Below are 22,280 nucleotides of genomic sequence, written 5' to 3' on the forward strand. Positions count from 1 at the left end.
GTGGTGGATACGCTTTTTGATGTGCTGCTGGATTCAGTTTGCCAGTATTTTATTGAGGATTTTTGCATCGATGTTCATCAGGAATATTGATCTAAAATTCTCTTTTTTTTGTTGTGTCTCTGCCAGGCTTTGGTATCAGGATGATGTTGGCATCATAAAATAAATTGGGAAGGATTCCCTCGTTTTCTATTGATTGGAATAGTTTCAGAAGGAGTGGTACCAGCTCCTCTTTGTACCTCTGCTAGAATTCAGCTGTGAATCCATCTGGTCCTGGACTTTTTTTGGTTGGTAGGCTATTAATTATTGTCTCTATTTCAGAGTCTGTTATTGGTCTATTCAGGGATTCAACTTCTTCCTGGTTTAGTCTTGGGAGAGTGTATGTGTCCAGGAATTTATCGATTTTTTTCTGGATTTTCTAGTTTTCTTGCATAGAGGTGTTTATAGTATTCTCTGATGGTAGTTTGTATTTCTGTGGGATCGGTGGTGATATCCCCTTTATCATTTTTTATTGCGTCTATTTGATTCTTCTCTCTTTTCTTATTAATCTTGCTAGCAGTCTATCAATTTTGTTGATCTTTTCAAAAAAACCAGCTCCTGGATTCATTGATTTTTTGAAGAGTTTTTTGTGTCTCTATCTCCTTCAGTTCTGCTCTGATCTTAGTTATTTCTTGCCTTCTGCTAGCTTTTGAATGTGTTTGCTCTTGCTTCTCTAGTTCTTTTATTTGTAATGTTATAGTGTCAATGTTAGATCTTTCCTGCTTTCTCTTGTGGGTATTTAGTGCTATAAATTTCCCTCTACACACTGCTTTAAATGTGTCCCAGAGATTCTGATATGTTGTGTCTTTGTTCTCATTGGTTTCAAAGAACATCTTTATTTCTGCCTTCATTTTGTTATGTACCCAGTAGTCATTCAGGAGCAGGTTGTTTAGTTTCTATGTAGTTGAGCGGTTTTGAGTGAGTTTCTTAATCCTGAGTTCTAGTTTGATTGCACTTTGGTCTGAGAGACAGTTTGTTATAATTTCTGTTCTTTTACATTTGCTGAGGAGTGCTTTACTTCCAATTATGTGATCAATTTTGGAGTAAGTGCAATGTGGTGCTGAGAAGAATGTATATGCTGTTGATTTGGGGGGAGAGTTCTGTAGATGTCTATTAGGTCCACTTGGTCCAGAGCTGAGTTCAAGTCCTGGATATCCTTGTTAACTTTCTGTCTCGTTGATCTGTCTAATGTTGACAGTGGGGTGTTAAAGTCTCCCATTATTATTGTATGGGAGTCCAAGTCTCTTTGTAGGTCTCTAAGGACTTGCTTTATGAATCTGGGTGTTCCTGTATTGGGTGCATATATATTTAGGATACTTAGGTCTTGTTGTTGAATTGATTCCTTTACCATTATGTAATGGGCTTGTCTCTTTTGATCTTTGTTGGTTTAAAGTCTGTTTTATCAGCAACTAGGACTGCCACCCCTGCCTTTTTTTTTGTTGTCCATTTGCTTGGTAGATCTGCCTCCATCCCTTCATTTTTAGCCTATGTGTGTCTCTGCACATGAGATGGGTCTCCTGAATACAGCACACTGATGATGGGTCTTGACTGTTTATCTAATTTGCCAGTCTGTGTCTTTTAATTGGAGCATTTAGCCTATTTACATTTAAGGTTAATATTGTTATGTGTGAATTTGATCATGTCATTATGATGTTAACTGGCTATTTCGTTTGTTAGTTGATGCAGTTTCTTCGTGGCATCGATGGTCTTTACCATTTGGTATGTTTTTGCAGTGGCTGGTACCAGTTGTTCCTTTCCATGTTTAGTGCTTCCTTCAGGATCTCTTGTAGAGCAGGCCTGGTGGTGACAAAATCTCTCAGCATTTGCTTGTCTGTAAAGAATTTTATTTCTCCTTCACTTATGAAACTTAGTTTGGCTGGATATGAAATTCTGGGTTGAAAATTCTTTTCTTTAAGAATGTTGAATATTGGCTCCCACTCTCTTCTGGCTTACAGAGTTTCTGCCAAGAGATCCACTGTTAATCTGATGGGCTTCCCTTTGTGGGTAAGCCAACCTCTCTCTCTGGCTGCCCTTAACATTTTTTCCTTCATTTCAACTTTGGTGAATCTGACAATTATGTGTCTTGGAGTTGCTCTTCTCAAGGAGCATCTTTGTGGCGTTCTCTGTATTTCCTGAATTTGAATGTTGGCCTGCTTTGCTAGGTTGGGGAAGTTCTCCTGGATAATATCCTGCAGAGTGTTTTCCAACTTGGTTCCATTCTCCCCATCACTTTCAGGTACATCAATCAGACGTAGATTTAGTCTTTTCACATAGTCTCATATTTCTTGGAGGCTTTGTTTCTTTTTACTCTTTTTTTCTCTAAACTTCTCTTCCTGCTTCATTTCATTCATTTGATCTTCAATCACTGATACCCTTTCTTCCACTTAATCGAATCATCTACTGAAGCATGTGCATTCATCATGTAGTTCTCGTGCCATGGTTTTCAGCTCCATCAGGTCATTTAAGGACTTCTCTACACTGGTTATTCTTGTTAGCCATGTGTCAAATCTTTTTCAAGGTTTTCGGCTTCTTTGCGATGGGTTCGAACTTCCTCCTTTAGCTCGGAGAAGTTTCATCATCTGAAGCCTTCTCTCAACTCGTCAGTCATTCTCCATCCAGCTTTGTTCCGTTGCTGGCAAGGAGCTGCATTCCTTAAAGTCACTGAGTTTCTACCAGCCTTTTTCCAGTATTTTGTAGTAGATGATATACTCAAAGCCACATCTTATTCCTTTCTCACCCCATTTTTTTTCTTCTAAACACCCCAAACTTCATCCTATTTGTCATCTCAGCCAGGCACAGTGGTTCACGCCTGTAATCACAGCACTTTGGGAGGCTGAGGCAGGAGGATCACTTGAGGCCAGGAGTTCCAGACCAGCCTGGCCAACATGGCGAAACCCCATCTGTACTAATGATACCAAAAAAAAAAAAAATTAGCTGGCTGTGGTGGCACACACTTGTAATCCCAGCTACTCAGGAGGCTGAGACAGGAGAATTGCTTGAACCTGAGAGGTGGAGGTTGCAGTGAGCCGAGATTGCACCACTGCATTCCAGTCTGGGCGACGGACTGAGACTCTGTCTCAAATAAAAGTTGAATTACTTTTGTGCAGTGTTTCCACTCCCCTGGTAAGAACAAAATAATTGTGTGTATAAGACAAATACCAATTTTGTAATTTCTAGCATTTCACATAAGAGGTAAAGGCTCTTATGTTTGTATTTAAAATGATCATTACACCAGGCGTGGTGGCTCACACCTGTAATCCCAGCACTTTGGGAGGCCGAGGCGGATCACTTGAGGTCAGGAGTTCAAGACCAGCCTGGCCAACATGGTGAAACCCCATCTCTACTAAAAATACAAAAATTAGCTGGGCGTGGTGGCACATACCTGTAATCCCAACTACTTGGGAGGCTGAGGCAGGAGAATCGCTTGAAACTGGAAGGCACAAGTTGCAGTGAGCTTAAATCACACCATTGCACTCCAGCCTGGGCAACAAGAGCGAAACTATCTCAAAAAAATAAAATGATCATTACACAATATGAAAATGAATACTAAAATTCATGCTAACAATTTAACTTTACTTAGAATGGTATTAAATAGCAAAATTTAAAACCATGACCAGTTGAGAAATTGTTAAAGAATGGAAAAAGCTTTATAATTAGTACCTTTAACCTAATTTTTCCTTTTTTTTTTTTCTTTTCTTTTGAGACAGGGTCTTGCTCTGTCACCCTGGCTGGATTGCAGTGGTGTGATCACAACTCACTGCAGCCTCAGCCTCCTGGGCTCAAGTGATACTCCCACCTTAGCCTCCCCAGTAGCTGGGATGACAGGTGCACACTACCACACCCAGCTAATTTTAAAACATTTTGTAGAGACAGGGTCTTGCTATGTTGCATAGGCTGGTTTCAAACTCCTGAGCTCAAGCAGTCCTCCTGCCTTGGCCTCCCAAAGTGCTGCAATTACAGGCATGAACCACCTTTCCCAGCCTTTTCTGTTTTTGTTTTTGAGACGGAGTCTCATTCTGTTGCCCAGGCTGGAGTGCAGTGGTGCAATCTCAGCTCACCACAACCTCTGCCTCACGGGCTCAAGTGATTCTCATGTTTCAGCCTCCTGAGTAGCTGTGATTATAGGTATATGCCATCATGCCTAGCTAAGTTTTGTATTTTTGGTAGAGACAAGGTTTCACCATGTTGGCCAGGCTGGTCTCAAACGCCTGACCTCAGATGATCCACCCACCTCGGCCTCCCAAAGTGCTGGAGTTACAGGCATGAATCACCGCACCTGGCCCAAGGAGTTTGCCTTTTCATTTTGCACTGGGCCCTGGATATTACATAGCTGACCTTGTCTTCAGGACTAGGAACAGGACCAATAGCATCCTGTGTTCCTCTTGAATTAATCTACATTTCTTTGACAATGAGCTGGAGACAGGCTTCATGAAGTACAGGGGGCTCCAGGAAGACTTTGTTCTGAAATCCAAGAATCCTCACTGTATCCTTTACCCAAGCTCTGGCATATGTCATCATGACTTTGGTTCCCTTTGGGCAAAGAGCATACTTTTGGCCTGAATGGACATTGAGTGTGGGGGTGCTTAACACCTCTGCTGAACAGGTCTTGTACACTTTTGAGTTGGAGGACAGGTCAGCTAGCTGTCCACTTCCAAAAGAGCCCTCACTGTCCAAGGTACAGTTGTAATCCAGGAAGGAAATGAGCTCCATGATGTGCCACTATGTGGAGAACTCCTGGGTTATCACAACACTGAAACTCCTGATGAATGATTACTGGAGGAGGGAGTTTAGATCGTGTCAGGCCCTACACTATGGAGTGTGGGGATGCCACCCTTGGTTCCCATTGTCCAAAAGCAAAACCCAGGAACTTCCACATCTTACTGTCCTTCACATCAGTGTAGAAGGCTTTGAAAAACCTGCTGTCCTGATGAGAGCCCTGTCTCACCACAAAAGGCTACAACAGGGATATGGCATCAATTGGATCCTCATCCAGCTTGAAATAAACCATGGAAGCTGCTTTTCCTCAGGACCTGATAGAGGGTGAAGTTTTGGGCTTGGTAGAGACTGAAGCAGACTGGCACATCAGCGGCCAAGACTGCAGTCAAAGTGGGAGACATGCTGGTAAGGAAGATGCCAGAACCACCTGCCATTTCTCCTAGCTCTATCATACATGCCCACATGGCACTCAAGTATCCTGGAGCAAGTAAGATAATTACCTCTTCAAATATTGCCTTCACTTCATTCTTTTTTTGTTTTTCTGGATCTCCAATTAAATGTTAATCTCCAATTAAATGTTAGATCTTTTCAGTTTATCCTCTGTATTTCTTAACCTCTCATATTCTCCATTTTCTTGATTCTCTGTGCCACATTCTAGGTAATTTCTAAAGATCACCTCCAATTCACTAATCTCTATTCAGCTGTGACTAACCTGTCTAACCCGTCGGTTGAATTTTTTACTTCAACAAATGTATTTTTCATTTCAAAAAGTTCTATTTGTTTCCCTTTCATATTCACCTCATCAGTCATCATAGCCTCTTACTGTTTGCTTATTTTTATGACTGTTTCTGTTTCATTTATTCAACCAATAGTTATTGGACCCCTGTTACATGAAAGACACTGCTCTAGGTGCTGGGGTTATACCAGTGAAATAAAAACCCTGCTCTCATATAGACTACATCATAGTAGCAGAAGAAATACAATAAACCAAATAAGCAAATTATGTAGTATAGTAGGTGGTAATTGAAATGGAGAATAACAAGGAAGAAGAAAGTACAGAGAGGGAGAGTTGCAATTTTAAAATAAGGTGGCTGTTTTATATATCTGAAAATTGCAATATCTAAAGTCTTTGGTGGTCTAAGTTTTTATTATTATTATTATTATTGTTTCAACTCTCAGCCATAGAACTTGCTTCATTGTCTATCTGGTGATCTTTGATTGTAAACTATTTGGTTGACTTAAATCTTCAACAACTTTAGGGGCCTGCTTCAGTCTTACTTTGTTTGTTTTGCTTTGTTTAGTAACTAGTATCCACTGAAGAGGTTATCAAACTATGGCTTGTGGACAGAATCTAGCCAACTGCCTGTTGTTTGTTGTTCTTTTTTTAACTTCTGCCTCAGCCTCCCAAGTAGCTGGGAATATAGGCATGCACCACCATGCCTGGCTAATTTTTTTTGTATTTGTAGTAGAGATGGGGTTTCACCATGTTGCCCTGGCTGGTCTCGAACTCCTGGGCTCAAGCAATCTGTCCACCTTAACCTCTCAGAGTGCTGGGATTACAAGCATGAGCCACCATGCCCTGCCACTGCCTGTTTTGGTTAGTAAAGTTTATTGGTACACAGCCATACTCAGTTGTCTATGGCTGCTTTCACCCTACAGCAGCAGAGTTGAATAGTTATAACGAGACTGTATGGCAAAGCCTAAAATAGTACTATCTAGCTCTTTACAGAAAAAGCACCCTGATCTACAGAGATAATACACAGGAAACTAGTAACAACAAAACTGAAATGGGCACTACCATATGCTGTTGGCGCAAGTGTAATTTGGTACAAACTTAATAAGAAAGAAATACCCTAATTCTAAAATGAGCCTGAGAGTTACACAAAGACTTGTGTACTGGCCTGTTAATCAAAATATCTATAATAGCAAAACTCTGGAAGCAATGAACATGTCCAACAACAAGGAATTAAATAGATAATGGTACATTCATGAAATGTATTAAAAGATATGCAAACAGAATAATCTGTTAAGAATTACTGGGAATCTGAAAATGCAGCATATAAACAATATATTCAGACAATCACAATTCTTTAAACTTACACATACAAAGTATATCCCATCACTAAAAGCAATTATTTCTGGGTAGTAAAGGTAGTTTTTACTTTTTTCTTTATACTTCTAAATAAACTGCATATATAATTTAGAAACTACTTTTTAAAGTGTGAGCATGGTATTGATATTTTGTTTAAAGTCTTTATTGGAAATACAGAGTAAATTTTTACAGATAAAATGAAGTCTGGGATGTGCTTCCAAACAATCTGGCGTGGATGTATAAATAAATCAATATTGGCTATGTACTGATAATTGTTGAAGCTTGACTTGGTACATCGTATTCACTACTTTCTTCACTCTTCTATATGTTTGAAACTTTCAAGTACAGAGTTAAGAAAAACCACCCTGTCTTGTCTTTTCAGAAACATAATAGCCAACATATCAAAGCTGGTTTTATCCTTCCTAAGACACTGTGTAAGAAATACACTGGGCAATTATTGGGTCAAAGAAAAAACTAAAAGAGAAATTGAAAGATCTCTTGAAAGCCTGGCACAGTGATGCATGTCTACAGTCGTAGCTACTTGGGAAGCTGAGGCAGGAATGGATCACTTGGGCCCAGGAGTTCGAGGCTGCAGTGAGAGCTGTAACTGCACCTGCGAAGTCACTGAACTCTAAGCCTGAACAACATATAGCAAGACCCCGACTCTAAAAACATATATAAAGATACTTTGAGACAAATGAAAATGGAAACACATGTCAAAACTTATGAGATGCAGCAAAAGTAGTTTTAAGAGAGAAGTGTATAGCATTAAAAAAGATTGCAAACCAACAACGCAAACCTCAACACCTCAAGGAACTAGAAAAAGAACAAACTAAACCTCAAGTTAGTGGAAGGAAATAACAAAGATCAGAGCAGAAATAAATGAAATAGAAAACAAAAAAAATGAAAGAATAAAAAGCTAAACAAAACTGACAAACCCTTATAACACTTAATAAGAAAAAAAGGACTCAAATCAGAAATGGAAGAGGAAATATTACAACCGTTAACAAATAAAGTCTCCCAAAAGCCCAACACTGGGCTTTTCTGTTTCTACTAAACATTTAAAGAATTAATACCAATCCTCACATTCTTCCCAAAAATGAAGAGCACGGAATACTTCCAAACTCATCTTACAAGGCCAGTATTAGCCTCATACCAAAGCCAGACCAAGGACACTAGCAGAAACAATATCCCTGATGAACATAAATACAAAAATACTCAACAAAATACTAGCAAACCATCATCTTCAGCAATACATTAAAAGAATCATCTGCCATGACCACATGGGATTTATCCCTGGGATGCAAGGATGTTTGAACATATGCACATTAATAAATGTGATTCACCATATGAACAGAATGAAGGACAAAAACTGTACATTATCACAATAGATGCAGAAAAAGCATTTGACAAAATTCAACACCCTTTCATGACAACCCCCAACAAAATAGGTATAGAAGGAATGAATGTTCCTCAACCCAATAAAGGCCATGTGTGACAAGCCAATAACTAACATCATACTTGATAGTGAAAAGTTGGAGGCTTTTCCTTTAAGATGAGGAAAAAAGTGATGGATGTATTAGCCCAATTTGCTCATTCTACATTGTATATATGTATAAAGCATCATATTGTGCCCTATAAATATATACAATTGTCAATTAAAAACAATTTCTTCTTGATTTCCATTTCCTGATGCAACTTCTAAGAACCTTGAGATCACTTGAGTGAAAAGAATGTGTTTTTGTAGGCTAATGAGATAACTGGTGTGGGGTGGCCCTCTGGATAGCATCCATTAGGAAAAGAGATGTTACTTCCTCAGTATTTCAGGGAAAGGAGAGAGGGCAAACATAGAGTATAAAGAATGTGGCTGATAACTGGCCCGAGTTCTCACTCCTGGTCCTTTCATTATCTGCACTTTTTTTTTTTTTTTTAGACGGAGTCTCGCTCTGTTGCCCAGGCTGGAGTGCAGTGGCACGATCTCGGTTCACTGCAAGCTCCGCCTCCTGGGTTCACCTCATTCTCCTGCTTCAGCCTCCCCAGCAGCTGGGGCTACAGGTGCCCGCCACCACGCCTATTTTTTTTTTTTTTTTTTTTTGTATTTTTAGTAGAGACGGGGTTTCACTGTGTTAGCCAGGATGGTCTCGATTTCCTGACCTCGTGATCCACGCACCCAAGCCTCCCAAAGTGCTGGGATTACAGGCATTGAGCCACCGCACCCAGCCCATCTGCACTAACTTTAACACTCGATATTCTAGCCTAGCCAACATGGTGAAACCCCATCTCTACTAAAAATACAAAAATTAGCTGGGCATGGTGGCACACACCCGTAATCCAAGCTCCTTGGGAGGCTGAGGCACGAGAATCACTTGAGCCTGGGAGGCAGAGGTTGCAGTGAGACCTCTGAGACTGCACCACTGCACTCTAGACTGGGCAAAAGAGTGAGACTGTCTCCAAAAAAATTAAAACTAACCTCAAGAATGGAGTAGTGAATAATACATTTCTAAGAACCAAAAGGAAAGATGACATTCTCACCTAGTTAATCATGCAACAGGAAGGATTTCATCATGCAGTATTTTGCAAGAACCTAGGAAATCTCATTTTGCTAAAAGGCTATGACAGTATTCCTTGTCTTTTGATGTTTGTACATAAGAATTTACTTGCTATAAAGGTTTACTTCTTAAAGTTCCTATTAAAATTTCTAAAAAACAATTGAAGGGTCCATTGGACCCAGACAGTAAAAGGCAGTTCGTTTTCCTGTTTATTCAGACTTAAGCATTATACTACTACCAGGTAAGTAAACTGTGCTTCAGAGATAGCTCAAGAAGGGGCAGTGTCAAATACTGTACAATATCAAAATCAAACTTTAAAAATATACATATTTATAGAAACAAGGTTCAGGAGTCTTTTTAAAAACCTGACAAAATTCAGTCTTTTGTATTTTTCTCTGGCTCACCTCATTTCACCTCCAACCTTAGCTTCATGATCATTCCGGCTTTCTTCACTCCTCTGCTTCAAGTTAACCCCTCCACATGTGATCTTGGTCTTCACTCTTTAGGGAATTTTTGCCCACAAATAAATGCAATGTGCCTTATGTTGGAGACAAAATAACCAACTATTCCCAACCTTATGATCTCAATCTACTTAATCTCTCTTAGCCAGTAACAACTTTCTAGAAAAGGGGCAACAACTCACTACATGAACATACTTGCCATCTCTTTCATGATCCAACCCACTGAATTTAAGCTTCTATATCCTCTCCTCCTTTGCTCTAATGATATCTCCTCTAAGGTTATCAATGGCCTAGTTGCAAATCTAATGGCAATAATATTTTTTTAAACTATAAAGAAAGGTTACAGTCAAACATTATCATAGGTTCTAACTCTATAGAATTCTAAATATTACTTATGAAACTATTATGTAAGAAATCATTAAAAAATATAAAACCATAGGAAATATAATCTCCAATAATTATAAACACTTAAAATATATTTAGGGCTTATTATATGTCAAATACTGTTCTAACTGCCTCACACATAACGAATCATTTGATCCTCACAATAACCCTGAGGCAAGTATTATTATCCCTGTTTTATACACAAGGAACCAAGCATTGAGAGGTTGTTTATCCAAGGTCATGTAGTGGCACAGCCAAGATTTGAATTCAGTTTAGTTCTAGAGCCTATACTTAATCTCTGTATTATAAAACTTTCTCTGGTTAAGAGAACTACAAAAAACAAGCATTATAAAAAGATAAGGCATAATTTTATTACTTTTAATGTTTTTTCACCACAATGAAAATAACTAAACACACAGCTTTACAAAAATAAATTTTTATTAAAAGCAGTAGAGTCTGAGCAGGAAGACAGTACAAAGAATGTAAACAATGTAAACATCACTACATTCAGCTCAGCCTGATTGAATGCTGAAAGACAACTCTAAATGCTCTACGTGCCCTTACTAGCAAGATACATTAATTCTATTTTACACAGACAACAAACACACTCTAATTTTGATTAGGCAAAAGTATTTTATCGAAGTCGATCCCAGCGCCAAATACTGGCATCATCACAAACAGCTATAAGAATGCTGCTATCCCTGCTAAAACTGGTTTGTCGAATAGCAGCACCACATTTATGATGAGTCAGTGTTGTGCATCTAGGGAAAAAAACATGACAACAGGTTAAAGACCACACATAACGTTGTCAGTGTCTACCCTAAAACAGTGGATTAGAAAATAAGCAGATGTTCCAACTCATATGAAAAGCATTTAAAACCAGAATATACTTCACTAAGAGTCAGTCTCAAATTTTATAAAATTTGGATATATTTTAAGTTCAACAAGCACTATATAATTTGTATAAAAACGAGAAATAACTTGTCACCAAGGTACTTAGGAAAAACAAAAATTATTGGAATAAAAATTAACTTCAACTCTGAAAACAGTAAATGTTAAAAATGACTTAAGGATGGCACTGCAAATATAAATGATCTTTTCTACATTGGCATACAACTGTGGAGAAAAAGCCTGAAATTTTGAACAGAAATTTCTAAATACTTACTTGGCTTTATGAGGATCTTCTACTTCTAAATCCCAAACATAAAGTTTGCCAACTTGATTGCCCAATGCAAGCATCTGTATAAACATATTTTTAAAAACATCAAATTAATAAAATTACCAGGTTCTAAAGCACTGGAGGAATCCTCAGACAGCTTTCTTGTTTCAGAAAAAGCTCAGTTCCAGCCTCTGTGCTCTTGACTATTTCTTTGGGTCTTATATTCCTGATTTGTAAATATAAATAAGACCAATTAATACATCACAAGTGTCTTGAGCAAGTAAGAAGGCATTTTGCAAATTTATGAAGGGCCTTACAAATTTACATTGTTAGCATGATACTTACTTTTTCTTCTGCCTTCAAGAAATACAGCAAAAGCTGTGGAAAGCTCTTCCAAAGTTTTCTTACAGAAATAAATACCCAAGTAATTTGTTACCACAAAATCCTAACAATATATTTCTTTAAATTTTTAGGTAACTAATATTTTGTCTGTCTTCTATCCTGATTTTTCTCTAGGGAACAGTTACATACGTAGATTGACAATCTAATTACTAAAACATTAAGTCTTAGTAATGTTATGGTAATGTTTATGTTATGGAACATAAATACCTAATTTCCACCATTGATACCTAACTGCCAATTTAATTTAAAGTAAGCACTGCAGATCATATGCAGAGCCACAAAAGCAGAATGAATAACACCAAAGTATTTGATGAATAACATCAAAGGGCAAAGTAATCAATACAAAACATCAGGGTAGATTTGTAGAGGAAAAAGAACATGGACACAACAGAAAAAGCTAGAATTACAATGGTCTTTCACAAGTCAGATCATTTCAAAATGTAAAAGTACGTTGATACCTTTTGCCAGAAATCCATAGAAAACCTCATGTACCAAATGTCACACTGGCTGTAATCAAATCGCCCAAGAATAGTCACATTAGACTCACTGGGTTTAATTTTATCTATATCATCTTCCATCTTGCCAGGTTTCCAGCACACAATGGCATTTTCACAAGACTAAAACAGAGAGAGAAATGAGAAAAAGAAATGTTAATGTGGAACTGAATCATACAAAGTAAAAACAAGGCTTTTCTATTGTTTTGGAATTCACAGCTCTTAGAACCTGGTTAATCCATCTATCAAGTACAGTGATGTACATTCATTTATATTTACACTCAATGCCCATACTTAAGGACAAGAAATCCGATTATCAACAGAATTCGATAATACAAAAGAATCACATTTTCTGAAATATTCATTTTGGAAGTCAACATTTCTCTTCCAAGTTAAACCAAGTTCAGCTCTAGATACTCTGACACCCAGAGACTTGCAGTGTTTTATAGCAAAGGTATAATTACAAACATACAGAATTAGAATACATGGCTTTTCATAATCCGGCATTAATCTGGCTCTTGCTTACTTCACTAGTTTGCAGTTTCCCATTTCAATTCTAATCACAGGTGGTTTTCTTTACCTGATTAACTATTATTCCTTCATCCAGTATCTGTGCCACACAGTAGGTACTCAACAGGTATCTTAGGAAATTTGATGAACTCATATAAATGGCCTTAGAACTCAGGTTATAAATAGGGCAATTGAAGGCAAGTATAGCAGTTGTTTAACATCAAGACACTTTTCCTCTCCTATAAAATCAAATTTGTATGCACACACCTAAGCAGTAAGTGGTAAAGAATACAATGAGAAAAAATTACAAAACTGTGGGCACTATTCATATTACTATCTAGGTCAGTAGTTTGCCCACTAAGGGACATTTGGCAATATGTCTGTGCTCTAATGGGTAGAGGCCAGAGATGCTAGTAAACATCTTATAAGGCACAGGAAACCCCCTTCAAAAAAGGAATTATCTGGCCTAAACTAAATAGCACCAGGATTCAGAAATCCTCATGTAAGTGAACAGTGCCCCTAGAGTTTTACTGGACAGCCTACATAATATAGTCACAGGTGGCAGCCCTGTGGGGTTCACAGGCATTTAAATAATTTAATAGTATGGCCATTTGAAGATTAGGGAGGAGACAACACATTCTTTTTTCTTCTCTACCTTTTTTATTTAGACTTTTTAAATCCTAGCGTTATATGACATCTGTTATTCAAGTTTTTAACTGTAAAGGACCTTAGAAATCACCTAGTGTGATGACTCTTGGCTAAATGCAAAATTGGATCAATAGTCTGTGGAGTTTTCTCAAAAGATTCATCTCAGCCCCTACTGATTCAGTCTCTAAGAGAAAGGCCAAAGCAGAAAAACTGTAAAAAAGCTCTTCAAGGCCGGGCGCGGTGGCTCAAGCCTGTAATCCCAGCACTTTGGGAGGCCGAGACGGGTGGATCACGAGGTCAGGAGATTGAGACCATCCTGGCTAACACCGTGAAACCCCGTCTCTACTAAAAAACACAAAAAACTAGCCGGGCGAGGTGGCGGGTGCCTGTAGTCCCAGCTACTCGGGAGGCTGAGGCAGGAGAATGGCGTAAACCCGGGAGGCAGAGCTTGCAGTGAGCTGAGATCCGGCCACTGCACTCCAGCCCGGGAGACAGAGCAAGACTCCATCTCACAAAAAAAAAAAAAAAAAAAAAAAAAAAAGCTCTTCAAGTGCTTCTTACTAACTGCACCGGTAAAGAATTTTTAAGTACTGGAGTCCCTAGATGGAAAAACTAAAGCAAAGTGAGGTAAAAAGATGTTGCCAGAGCTAATGGATGGCTGCATTTCAAAATCATCTACTAAGAGCTTTTTAGAACTACCAATTCCCAGGGCCTTGTGCCAGATTTAGAATTTCTGAAGGTGAGGTCTAGGAAATCTATTTTTCTAACATTCTCCTAGTGATTCCGATGCAGAGTCAGATTTGAGACCACCAATATATTTCAGTTCAGCCTACCACCTAAAATTCAGAAATCCTTTCCAGAGATCTAAGTTCTAAGAGCAGAAATTTTAAAAACCTAATGGCTTTTTACTTCTGCTGCTGGAGCAATGGAGCAGACGTATTTTTTCCTATCCGTCCGCTTAAAAATCTGAGTATCGGCCGGGCGCGGTGGCTCAAGCCTGTAATCCCAGCACTTTGGGAGGCCGAGACGGGCGGATCACGAGGTCAGGAGATCGAGACCATCCTGGCTAACATGGTGAAACCCCGTCTCTACTAAAAATACAAAAAAACTAGCCGGGCGAGGTGGCGGGCGCCTGTAGTCCCAGCTACTCAGGAGGCTGAGGCAGGAGAATGGCGTGAACCCGGGAGGCGGAGCTTGCAGTGAGCGGAGATTGAGCCACTGCACTCCAGTCTGGGCGACAGAGCGAGACTCCGCCTCAAAAAAAAAAAAAAAAAAAAAATCTGAGTATCATACATAAAGCAAACATAAGACTTGAAAAGGTAGAGAAAAGGCAAACAAGTTAGAAACCTTGGAACATAACGATAACTGTTGAGTTTCCTGGGTCTTCTTTTGCCTTATGTATACCAGACTGGATGTGAGAGAAGGCAGCAACTCAGAAATGCTAATGAGTGAAGACAACAAAAACAACAACAAAAGCCTGCTCTTTCTAGCCAAGGAACCAAAAAAAGTAGCAGCCTAACAAGACAAAAATTTCAGATGACAATGCTCTACTCCAGCCAAACACCCTAGGAAAATCTGTGGACCCATCTCCACCTGAACCAGCAAAAGCCCAGTGAAAAACCCATGCTCAGCTTGTAACTAAGCACCCCAAGTGCCTATCCCATGACTCTCCCCGTACCTCTTATAGCAATGGGGTGATCCTCCTCCTGTCAGGCTAGGGTGGTATCAGAGGAGGCCTAATCGAGTTAGGACATTCATAGCCACTCACTGGTAAAGCCACCAACTACCCACAGTGTCAATGGAGACCACTAGGGGGGGCAGTAATTAGGCATCCTGGCCCTTCCCAGCTAGAGTGGTATCAGCTGAGGCCTAGGAAGAGCCTTAACTCCCACCCCCACTGAGCAGTAATGAAGCACCAACACCAAGTCAACTGAGTGAGGAACCTGGACTTCCACCCCAACCTGTCACAACACAATGCGCCTCCCTTCCCCAGATGAAAAGATATCAGAGAAAGCCTGCTGTAAGAGAAGATCTAAATAAGGTCCAGAGTATCGTAATACCCAAAATACCCAGGTTTCAATCAAAAATCACTCTTCATACCAAGAATCATAAAAATCAACTTTAGAAAGACAAAAATCAGCTTTAAAAAGATAATCAACAGATGTCAACACTGAGATAACACGGATGTCAGATCTGACATAGATTTAAGGCAGGAATATAAAAATGCTTCAATGAACACAAACATACTTAGAATGAACTGGAAGTTTTATAACTAAAATATACTATTATAACCCAAATAAAAAACTCAACTGATGGGTTCAATACCAAAAGAGGAGAGGGTCAAGAGTCAGTAAATTTAAAGACAGCACAATAGAAATTACCCAATCTAAACAAAAAGAAAAAAGACAGTCCTAGGGACCAAACAAACGATCTAACATTCATATAATCAGAGTCCCAAAATGAGGGAAGACAGCAGGGCTGAAAAACAATTTGAGTAATGGCTGAAAAGTTTCCAAACCTGGGACAAAACCTGTCTACTACAGATTCAAGAATGTCAGTGAACCCCAAACAAGACAAACCCAGAGAAATCCACATCAAGTCATATCATACTCAAACCTCAAACTAAATACACTCCTGCTCAATCTGAAAACTAAAGGCAAAGAAAACAATCCTGAAAGCATTAAGACAGAAAGAACTTCTTACCTACAGGGGACAAACAATTCCAGCGACAGCAGATTTCTCATCAGAAACTATGGAGGCCAAAGAGGGAGCAAAAACATTTGTCAAGTGTTGAAAGAAAATAACTGTGAAGCCAGAATCCTATATTCAGTGAATATATCCCTCAGAAATAAAGAAATGAGGCCATGCTCAGATAAAGAAAAACTAGGAGAATCTGTTAACAGCAGACCTGCTCTAAAAGAATGGTTAAAGAAAGTTTTCGAAACAAAAAATTAAGAAGATTTGAATTTATCAGTAAGGAAGAACAACAGAGCATGCAAAATGAGTCAATACAATACTCTCCTTTTCCTTTTGGATTTTCTAAATTGTGTTTGATGGTTGAAGAACAAAAAAACTGATATGGTTCTCAAATATAAATAAATATTTAAGACAGTGATGTAAAGGGAAGGAAGCATTCTAAATTTCACTTAAATGGCTTGTGCCTGTAATCCCAGTGCTTTGGGAGGCCAATGCAGGGGAATCACTTGAGGCCAGGAGTTTAAGACCAGCCTGAGAAACATAGCAAGATCCCCACCTCTATAAAAATTAAAGAAATTAGCTGAGTGTGGTGGTGCACGCCCATAGTCCTAGCTACTCGGGAGGCTGAAGCAGGAGGATTGCTTGAGGCCAGGAGTTTCAGGCTTCAGAGAGCTAAGACTGTGCCACTGCACTCCAGCCTGGGTGACTGAGCAAGATCTTATTTCTGAAGAAAAAAAAAAACATTGTAAAATGCTGATAATACAGTAGACAAATGAGTTCCTATAGATAAATAACAATGGAATTCTAAAAACCATTCGTGTAACCCAGAAAGTTAGGGGGGAAAAACTCAGAGAGAAATGAAAAAGACAAAAAGAAAAATGGCAGACTTAAAATAATGATTGATATTAAGGCTTAAATATAAATGGTCTAAATACACCAATTAAAAGACATAGGCAGAATAGATTTTAAAAATATATGATCCAACTATATCATCTACAAGAAACTTACTCAATTATAATATACAGAGATTAAAAGTAAAAGTTTGAAAAAAGATGAAGTAATGAAAAAAGAGTCAATTCCAAAGACACAGCAGTACTAAATGTAGACTGTACCAACAACAGAACTGCAAAACATGACAGTACTGAAAGGAGAAAGAGAAAAATCCACATTGTAACTGAAGATTTCAACACCTGTCTCTCAATGGTTGATAAAACAGTAGACAGAGAACAAACAAGGATGTAGAAGAATTCAACATCATCAACCAATAGTATCTAATAAACACTTATACAACATTCCACCCAACAGAACACATACTCTTTTCAAGCTCCCATCAAATATATCTAAAATAGAGCCATAAAACAAATTCTCAAAAACTCAACAACCTAGGCTACCATCTTAAGAAACTGATAAAAGTTGAGCAACATAAACCAACAGCAAACAAAAAGGAAGATATAAATAACATTTACAACAGAAAACAAACAGTAAAAAGTTAGTTCTTTGAAAAGATCAATACAATTCACAAACTTCTAGCAAGACTGACCCAAAAAAAGACCTACACTGCCAATTTCAAAAATGAAACTGGCAATTTCAAAAATGAGACCAGCCCTGGCAACACAGCAAGACTTCATCTCTACAAAAAAATTTTTTTAAATTAGCCAGGCATGGTGGCCCACGCCTATAGTCCCAGCTACTCAGGAGGCAGAGGTGAGCGGATTGCTTGGGAGGTCGAGGCTGCAGTGAGCACCACAGCCAGTTGCACCACAGCCACAGTAAGACCCTGTCTCAAAAAAAGAGAAAGAAACGTGCTATCACTACAGACCTAGCAGATGTTGAAAGGATAATAAGGGAATATTACAAACAACTCTGTATACATAGATTTTACCTTAGATGGAATGTACTGATTCCTCAAATAGCACAAACTACTATAGCTCACCCAGTATGACCCGAAATGAAGTAGTTAATTTGAACAGCCCTATAACCATTAAGTTAATGGACTTCATTAAAAAGTAACACTAGCAGGTGAGTGACTCACGCCTGTAATCCAAGCTACTCGGGAGGCTGAGGCACGAGACTCACTTGAACCCAGGAGGTGGGGGGTTGCAGTGAGCTGAGATTGCACCACTGCAATCCAGGATGCACAACAGAGCAAGACTCTGTCTCAAAAAAAACAAAGTCACACTAATTTTGCACAATCTCTTCTGGAAAATGGGAAACAGGTCATTTGCCAATTCGTTTTATAAAGTCAGTATTACTAATACCAAAACCGAAAAAAACACTACCAAAAAAAAAGTTCAGACCGGTATCATACCTCATGAATACAGACACAAAAGTCCTTAACAAAATACTAGCAAACAGAACTCAGCAATACAAAAAATTACACAGGATGATCAAGTAGGAATGTATTCCAGGGTTCCAAGGCTGGATCAATATTCAAAAAACCAATCAATATAATCGACTATATTAACAGGCAACAGCAGATAAACCACATGATCATATAAACTGATGAAGAAAACACATCTGACAAAATACCAGTCATGAAAAAGCGCTCAAAAATTTAGGAACAGGAAACAGTTCTCAACTTTCCAACTTGATAGAGAATACCTACAAAACAAAACAACAACAAAAAACCCTAATATGCTTAATTGTGAAAGACTGAATGACAAGTCAAGAATATCTGTTCCTAACAATGCTATTCAACACAGGACTGAAAGTTTACCAGTGCAATAAGGCAAAAAAAGAAAAGGCATATAGATCACAAAGGAAGAAATAAAACTGTCCTTATTTGCAGATCACATGATAGTCTACAGAGAAAATCACAAAACATACCTTGAATACGTAGTCTAGCTAGGGCACAAGATTCAAGATCAATATGCAAAAATCAATTATATTTCTATATATTAGTTATGAACACATAAAAATGGAAAATAATATACGATTCATAATTGCTTAAAAAATACTTAGGTATAAATCTAATAGAGCAAAAACAGGACTCATATGCTAAAAACTATAAAATGCTGATGACAAAAGTCAAAGATGATGTAAATAAATGAAGAGACATACCACAGTCATGGATTAGAAGACTCAGCACAGTATTAGTTCTCCTCAAAATTATATATACAGGTTTAATATAATTCCACTCAAAAACTCCTTCTCCTCAAAAAAACTCCCGGCAAGATTTTTATAAATGTAGAAAACATTTTTCTAAAATGTACACACAGAAAGGCAAAGGAATTAGGATAGCTCAAAACAATTATGAAAAAAAATAAAGATGGGAGAAATCTATTAGATTCCAAGAAAAATTATAGAGCTACAATAATGAGGACTGTGTATGTAGTACTGGTGGAGGGGCAAATATACAGATCAATGAAACAGAACAGGAAAATCAGAAACAGCCCCACGCAAGTATAGCCAAACAATTTCTGAGAGAGGTGCAAAAGCAATTCAATGGCGGAAGAATAGTCTTTCAACAAATGCTGATGGAACAATTGAGTATCTATAGGGGAAAAAGGAACTTCAACCTAAATCTCACACCTTCATAAGGAAATCAACTCAAAATGGATTACATATTCAATGTAAAACTAGCAGTATAAAACTTTTACAAGAGAACACAGGAGAAAATCTTTAAGGTCTATGGCTTGGTAAGGAGTTCTTACGCACAACATCAAAAGCATAATCCATAAAATAATTTTAAAAAATCAATATACTGGATTTAATAAAAATTAAAAACATTTGCTCTGTGAAAGACCCTATTAAAGAGGATGAAAAGACAAGCCACAGACTGAAAGAAAATATTTGCAAACTATGTATCTGATACAGAATTCATATTAGAATATATTCAAATTCTCAAAACTCAACAGTAAAAAAAAAAAAAAAAAAACAACACAACAACAAAAAACCAATCCAATTAGAAAATGAGCAAAAGATATGAAGAGACATCACCAAAAAGGATATACGAATGGTAAATAAGCACATGAAAAAGATGTTCAACATCACTAGCCATCAGGGAAATGCAAATTAAGACCACGATGAGATATCACTACACACCTATCAGAACAGCTAAAATAAAAAATAATGACAATACCAAATGCTGGCGAAGATTCGGAGACACTGGATCTCTCATACATTGCTGGTGGGAATGTAAAATGGCACGGCCACTCTGGAAAATAGTTTGGCAGTTTCTTAAAAAACTAAACAAACTTAACCATGACCCAGCAATTGCCCTCCTAGGCATTTACCCAGAGAAATGAAAACTTAAGTCCACACAAAAACCTGGACACAACTGTTGATTAGCAGCTTTATTTGCAATAGCCCAAAACTGGAAACGACCAAAACCTCCTACCATAGATAAATTAACTATGATAATCCATACCATGGGATACTACTCAGCAATAAAAATGGCGAACTACTGATACAGGCAACAACTTGGATGGATCTCAAAGGTCTGAGTGGAAAAAAACAATCTTAAAAGGTCCCAAACTGTACCATTCTTGAAATGACAAAATTCACGTGATAAAATGACATAAAACTATACACACACATTGTACCAGTGTCAATTTTCTGGATTTGATACTGTATTACAGTTTTATAAGATATAAACTTTGGATTCTGGATAAAGATCATATGGGACCTCTCTGAACAATCTTTGAAACATCCTATGAATCAAGTTATTTGAAGATCAAAAGTTTAAAGAAAAAAGAAAAAAAACAGTTTATACATAAAGCCAAGAAAAAAGTAAATCAGGCTCTGCCCAAGAAAATGTGAAGTGGCCTGAAATTCACATCAAGAAAAGAAACTGGACAGCAATTTCACCAAATTTGATAATCCTAAATGCTCATGTAATATCACCAACAGCTTCTCTAAATTATCAGCTACAAAAAAATACAGATACACACACAAACACACACACACACACACCCAGACACACACCCAGATGGTCCCTGACTTACAATGGTCTGATTTACAATTTTTCAACTTTACCAAAATGGTACAAAACAGCTGCAATTTTGAAGTATTTGGAATTTGCAATTTTGATCTTTACCTGGGCTAGCAGTATGCAGTATGTGAGATATTCAATGCTTTGTTATAAAACAGGCTTTCTGTTAGATAATTTTGCCCAATCTGTAGGCTAATTCTGAGCACATTTAAGGTAAGCTGGGCTAAGCTGATAATCAGTAGGTTATGTGTATTAAATGCATTTTCAACTTATGATGGGTTTATCACGATGTAATACCATCATAAACTGAGGAGAATCTGTATAAATCCATCAACAGGAGCAGGGACTGGCAAATACAGCCCACAAGCCAACTCCAGCCACCTGTTTTTGTAAATAAAATTTTACTAAAATAGTCACAGAGATACAAAAAAATAAAAACAAAAGCCAATTCTGTTGGCTTTAGTTACTGGTTATCTTGTAACAATACTGAGTATCAGAGAACACTATCACCTTATAAAACTATACTCATCTTACTGGAGCACAAAGAATTATATTTCAATGGCATGTTTTATTCTTAAAACAAGTTTCTAAATATATCAAAATATGAGACTTTAAAAAAGGCAATTTCCCATCTGCCATTCAATTTAATAAACTACATAAACTGCTCCCTGCCAAGTTCCAACACACACACATACACGCGCACACACACACGATGGAAGTACAGCTTAACTGCAGTTACCATACCTTAGAAAGTATCAAATCGCCTAACCATCGCACACAATCAACATAATTCCTATGTATGTCTCTGGTAGAAAAATCAGGAAAATGGATTTTCTGAGAAATAAATGGCCTGAAGGAAGAATGGAAATGTAAAAAGTTAAAAGAAAAAATTATAGTAGAATCATACTCTTTTTCATTTTTGGATTTATAAAACTTGGAAAAACAAAATGTAAGACTATTAATTCCTCTGTGTTCCTACATAACCAACCACCTTATCTATTTATTGAAAGCTAAAGTCTCATTCCACTTTTGTTTATTTTTCCCATTAACGAATTTTATTTTTGTCTTATGATAGATACTTCGTTTATAAACATTGTAGTTTCCTGCCTTTTACTATATATAATCCAAAATTAATCACTTCAATTCTGGGTACCCTAACCAATAATAAAGGCCTGATCAGTTTCTCACAGAAAATAAGC

General features: G+C 37.8%; 1 protein-coding gene across 2 annotated transcripts in view; it reads right to left on the reverse strand.

Moving 5' to 3' along the window:
- Positions 1-10,654: 10,654 nt before the first annotated feature.
- EED (embryonic ectoderm development) overlaps positions 10,655-22,280 on the reverse strand; it is a 36,129-nt gene continuing 24,503 nt past the window's right edge. The window contains exons 9-13 of one of the 2 annotated variants that reach the window (XM_030918766.1): positions 21,826-21,931; positions 20,230-20,304; positions 12,258-12,416; positions 11,404-11,477; positions 10,655-10,999 (exon numbers count right to left, since the gene is read on the reverse strand). In XM_030918766.1, coding sequence (XP_030774626.1) covers positions 10,873-10,999; positions 11,404-11,477; positions 12,258-12,416; positions 20,230-20,304; positions 21,826-21,931 — 541 coding nt within the window. In that variant the 3' untranslated portion in view covers positions 10,655-10,872. The remainder of the gene's footprint in view (positions 11,000-11,403; positions 11,478-12,257; positions 12,417-20,229; positions 20,305-21,825; positions 21,932-22,280) is intronic. The other variant, XM_010356022.1, reaches the window with a different exon arrangement.

The sequence above is a fragment of the Rhinopithecus roxellana genome, chromosome 15 (assembly GCF_007565055.1).
Source record: "Rhinopithecus roxellana isolate Shanxi Qingling chromosome 15, ASM756505v1, whole genome shotgun sequence".
NCBI classification, from domain to species: Eukaryota; Metazoa; Chordata; class Mammalia; order Primates; family Cercopithecidae; genus Rhinopithecus; species Rhinopithecus roxellana.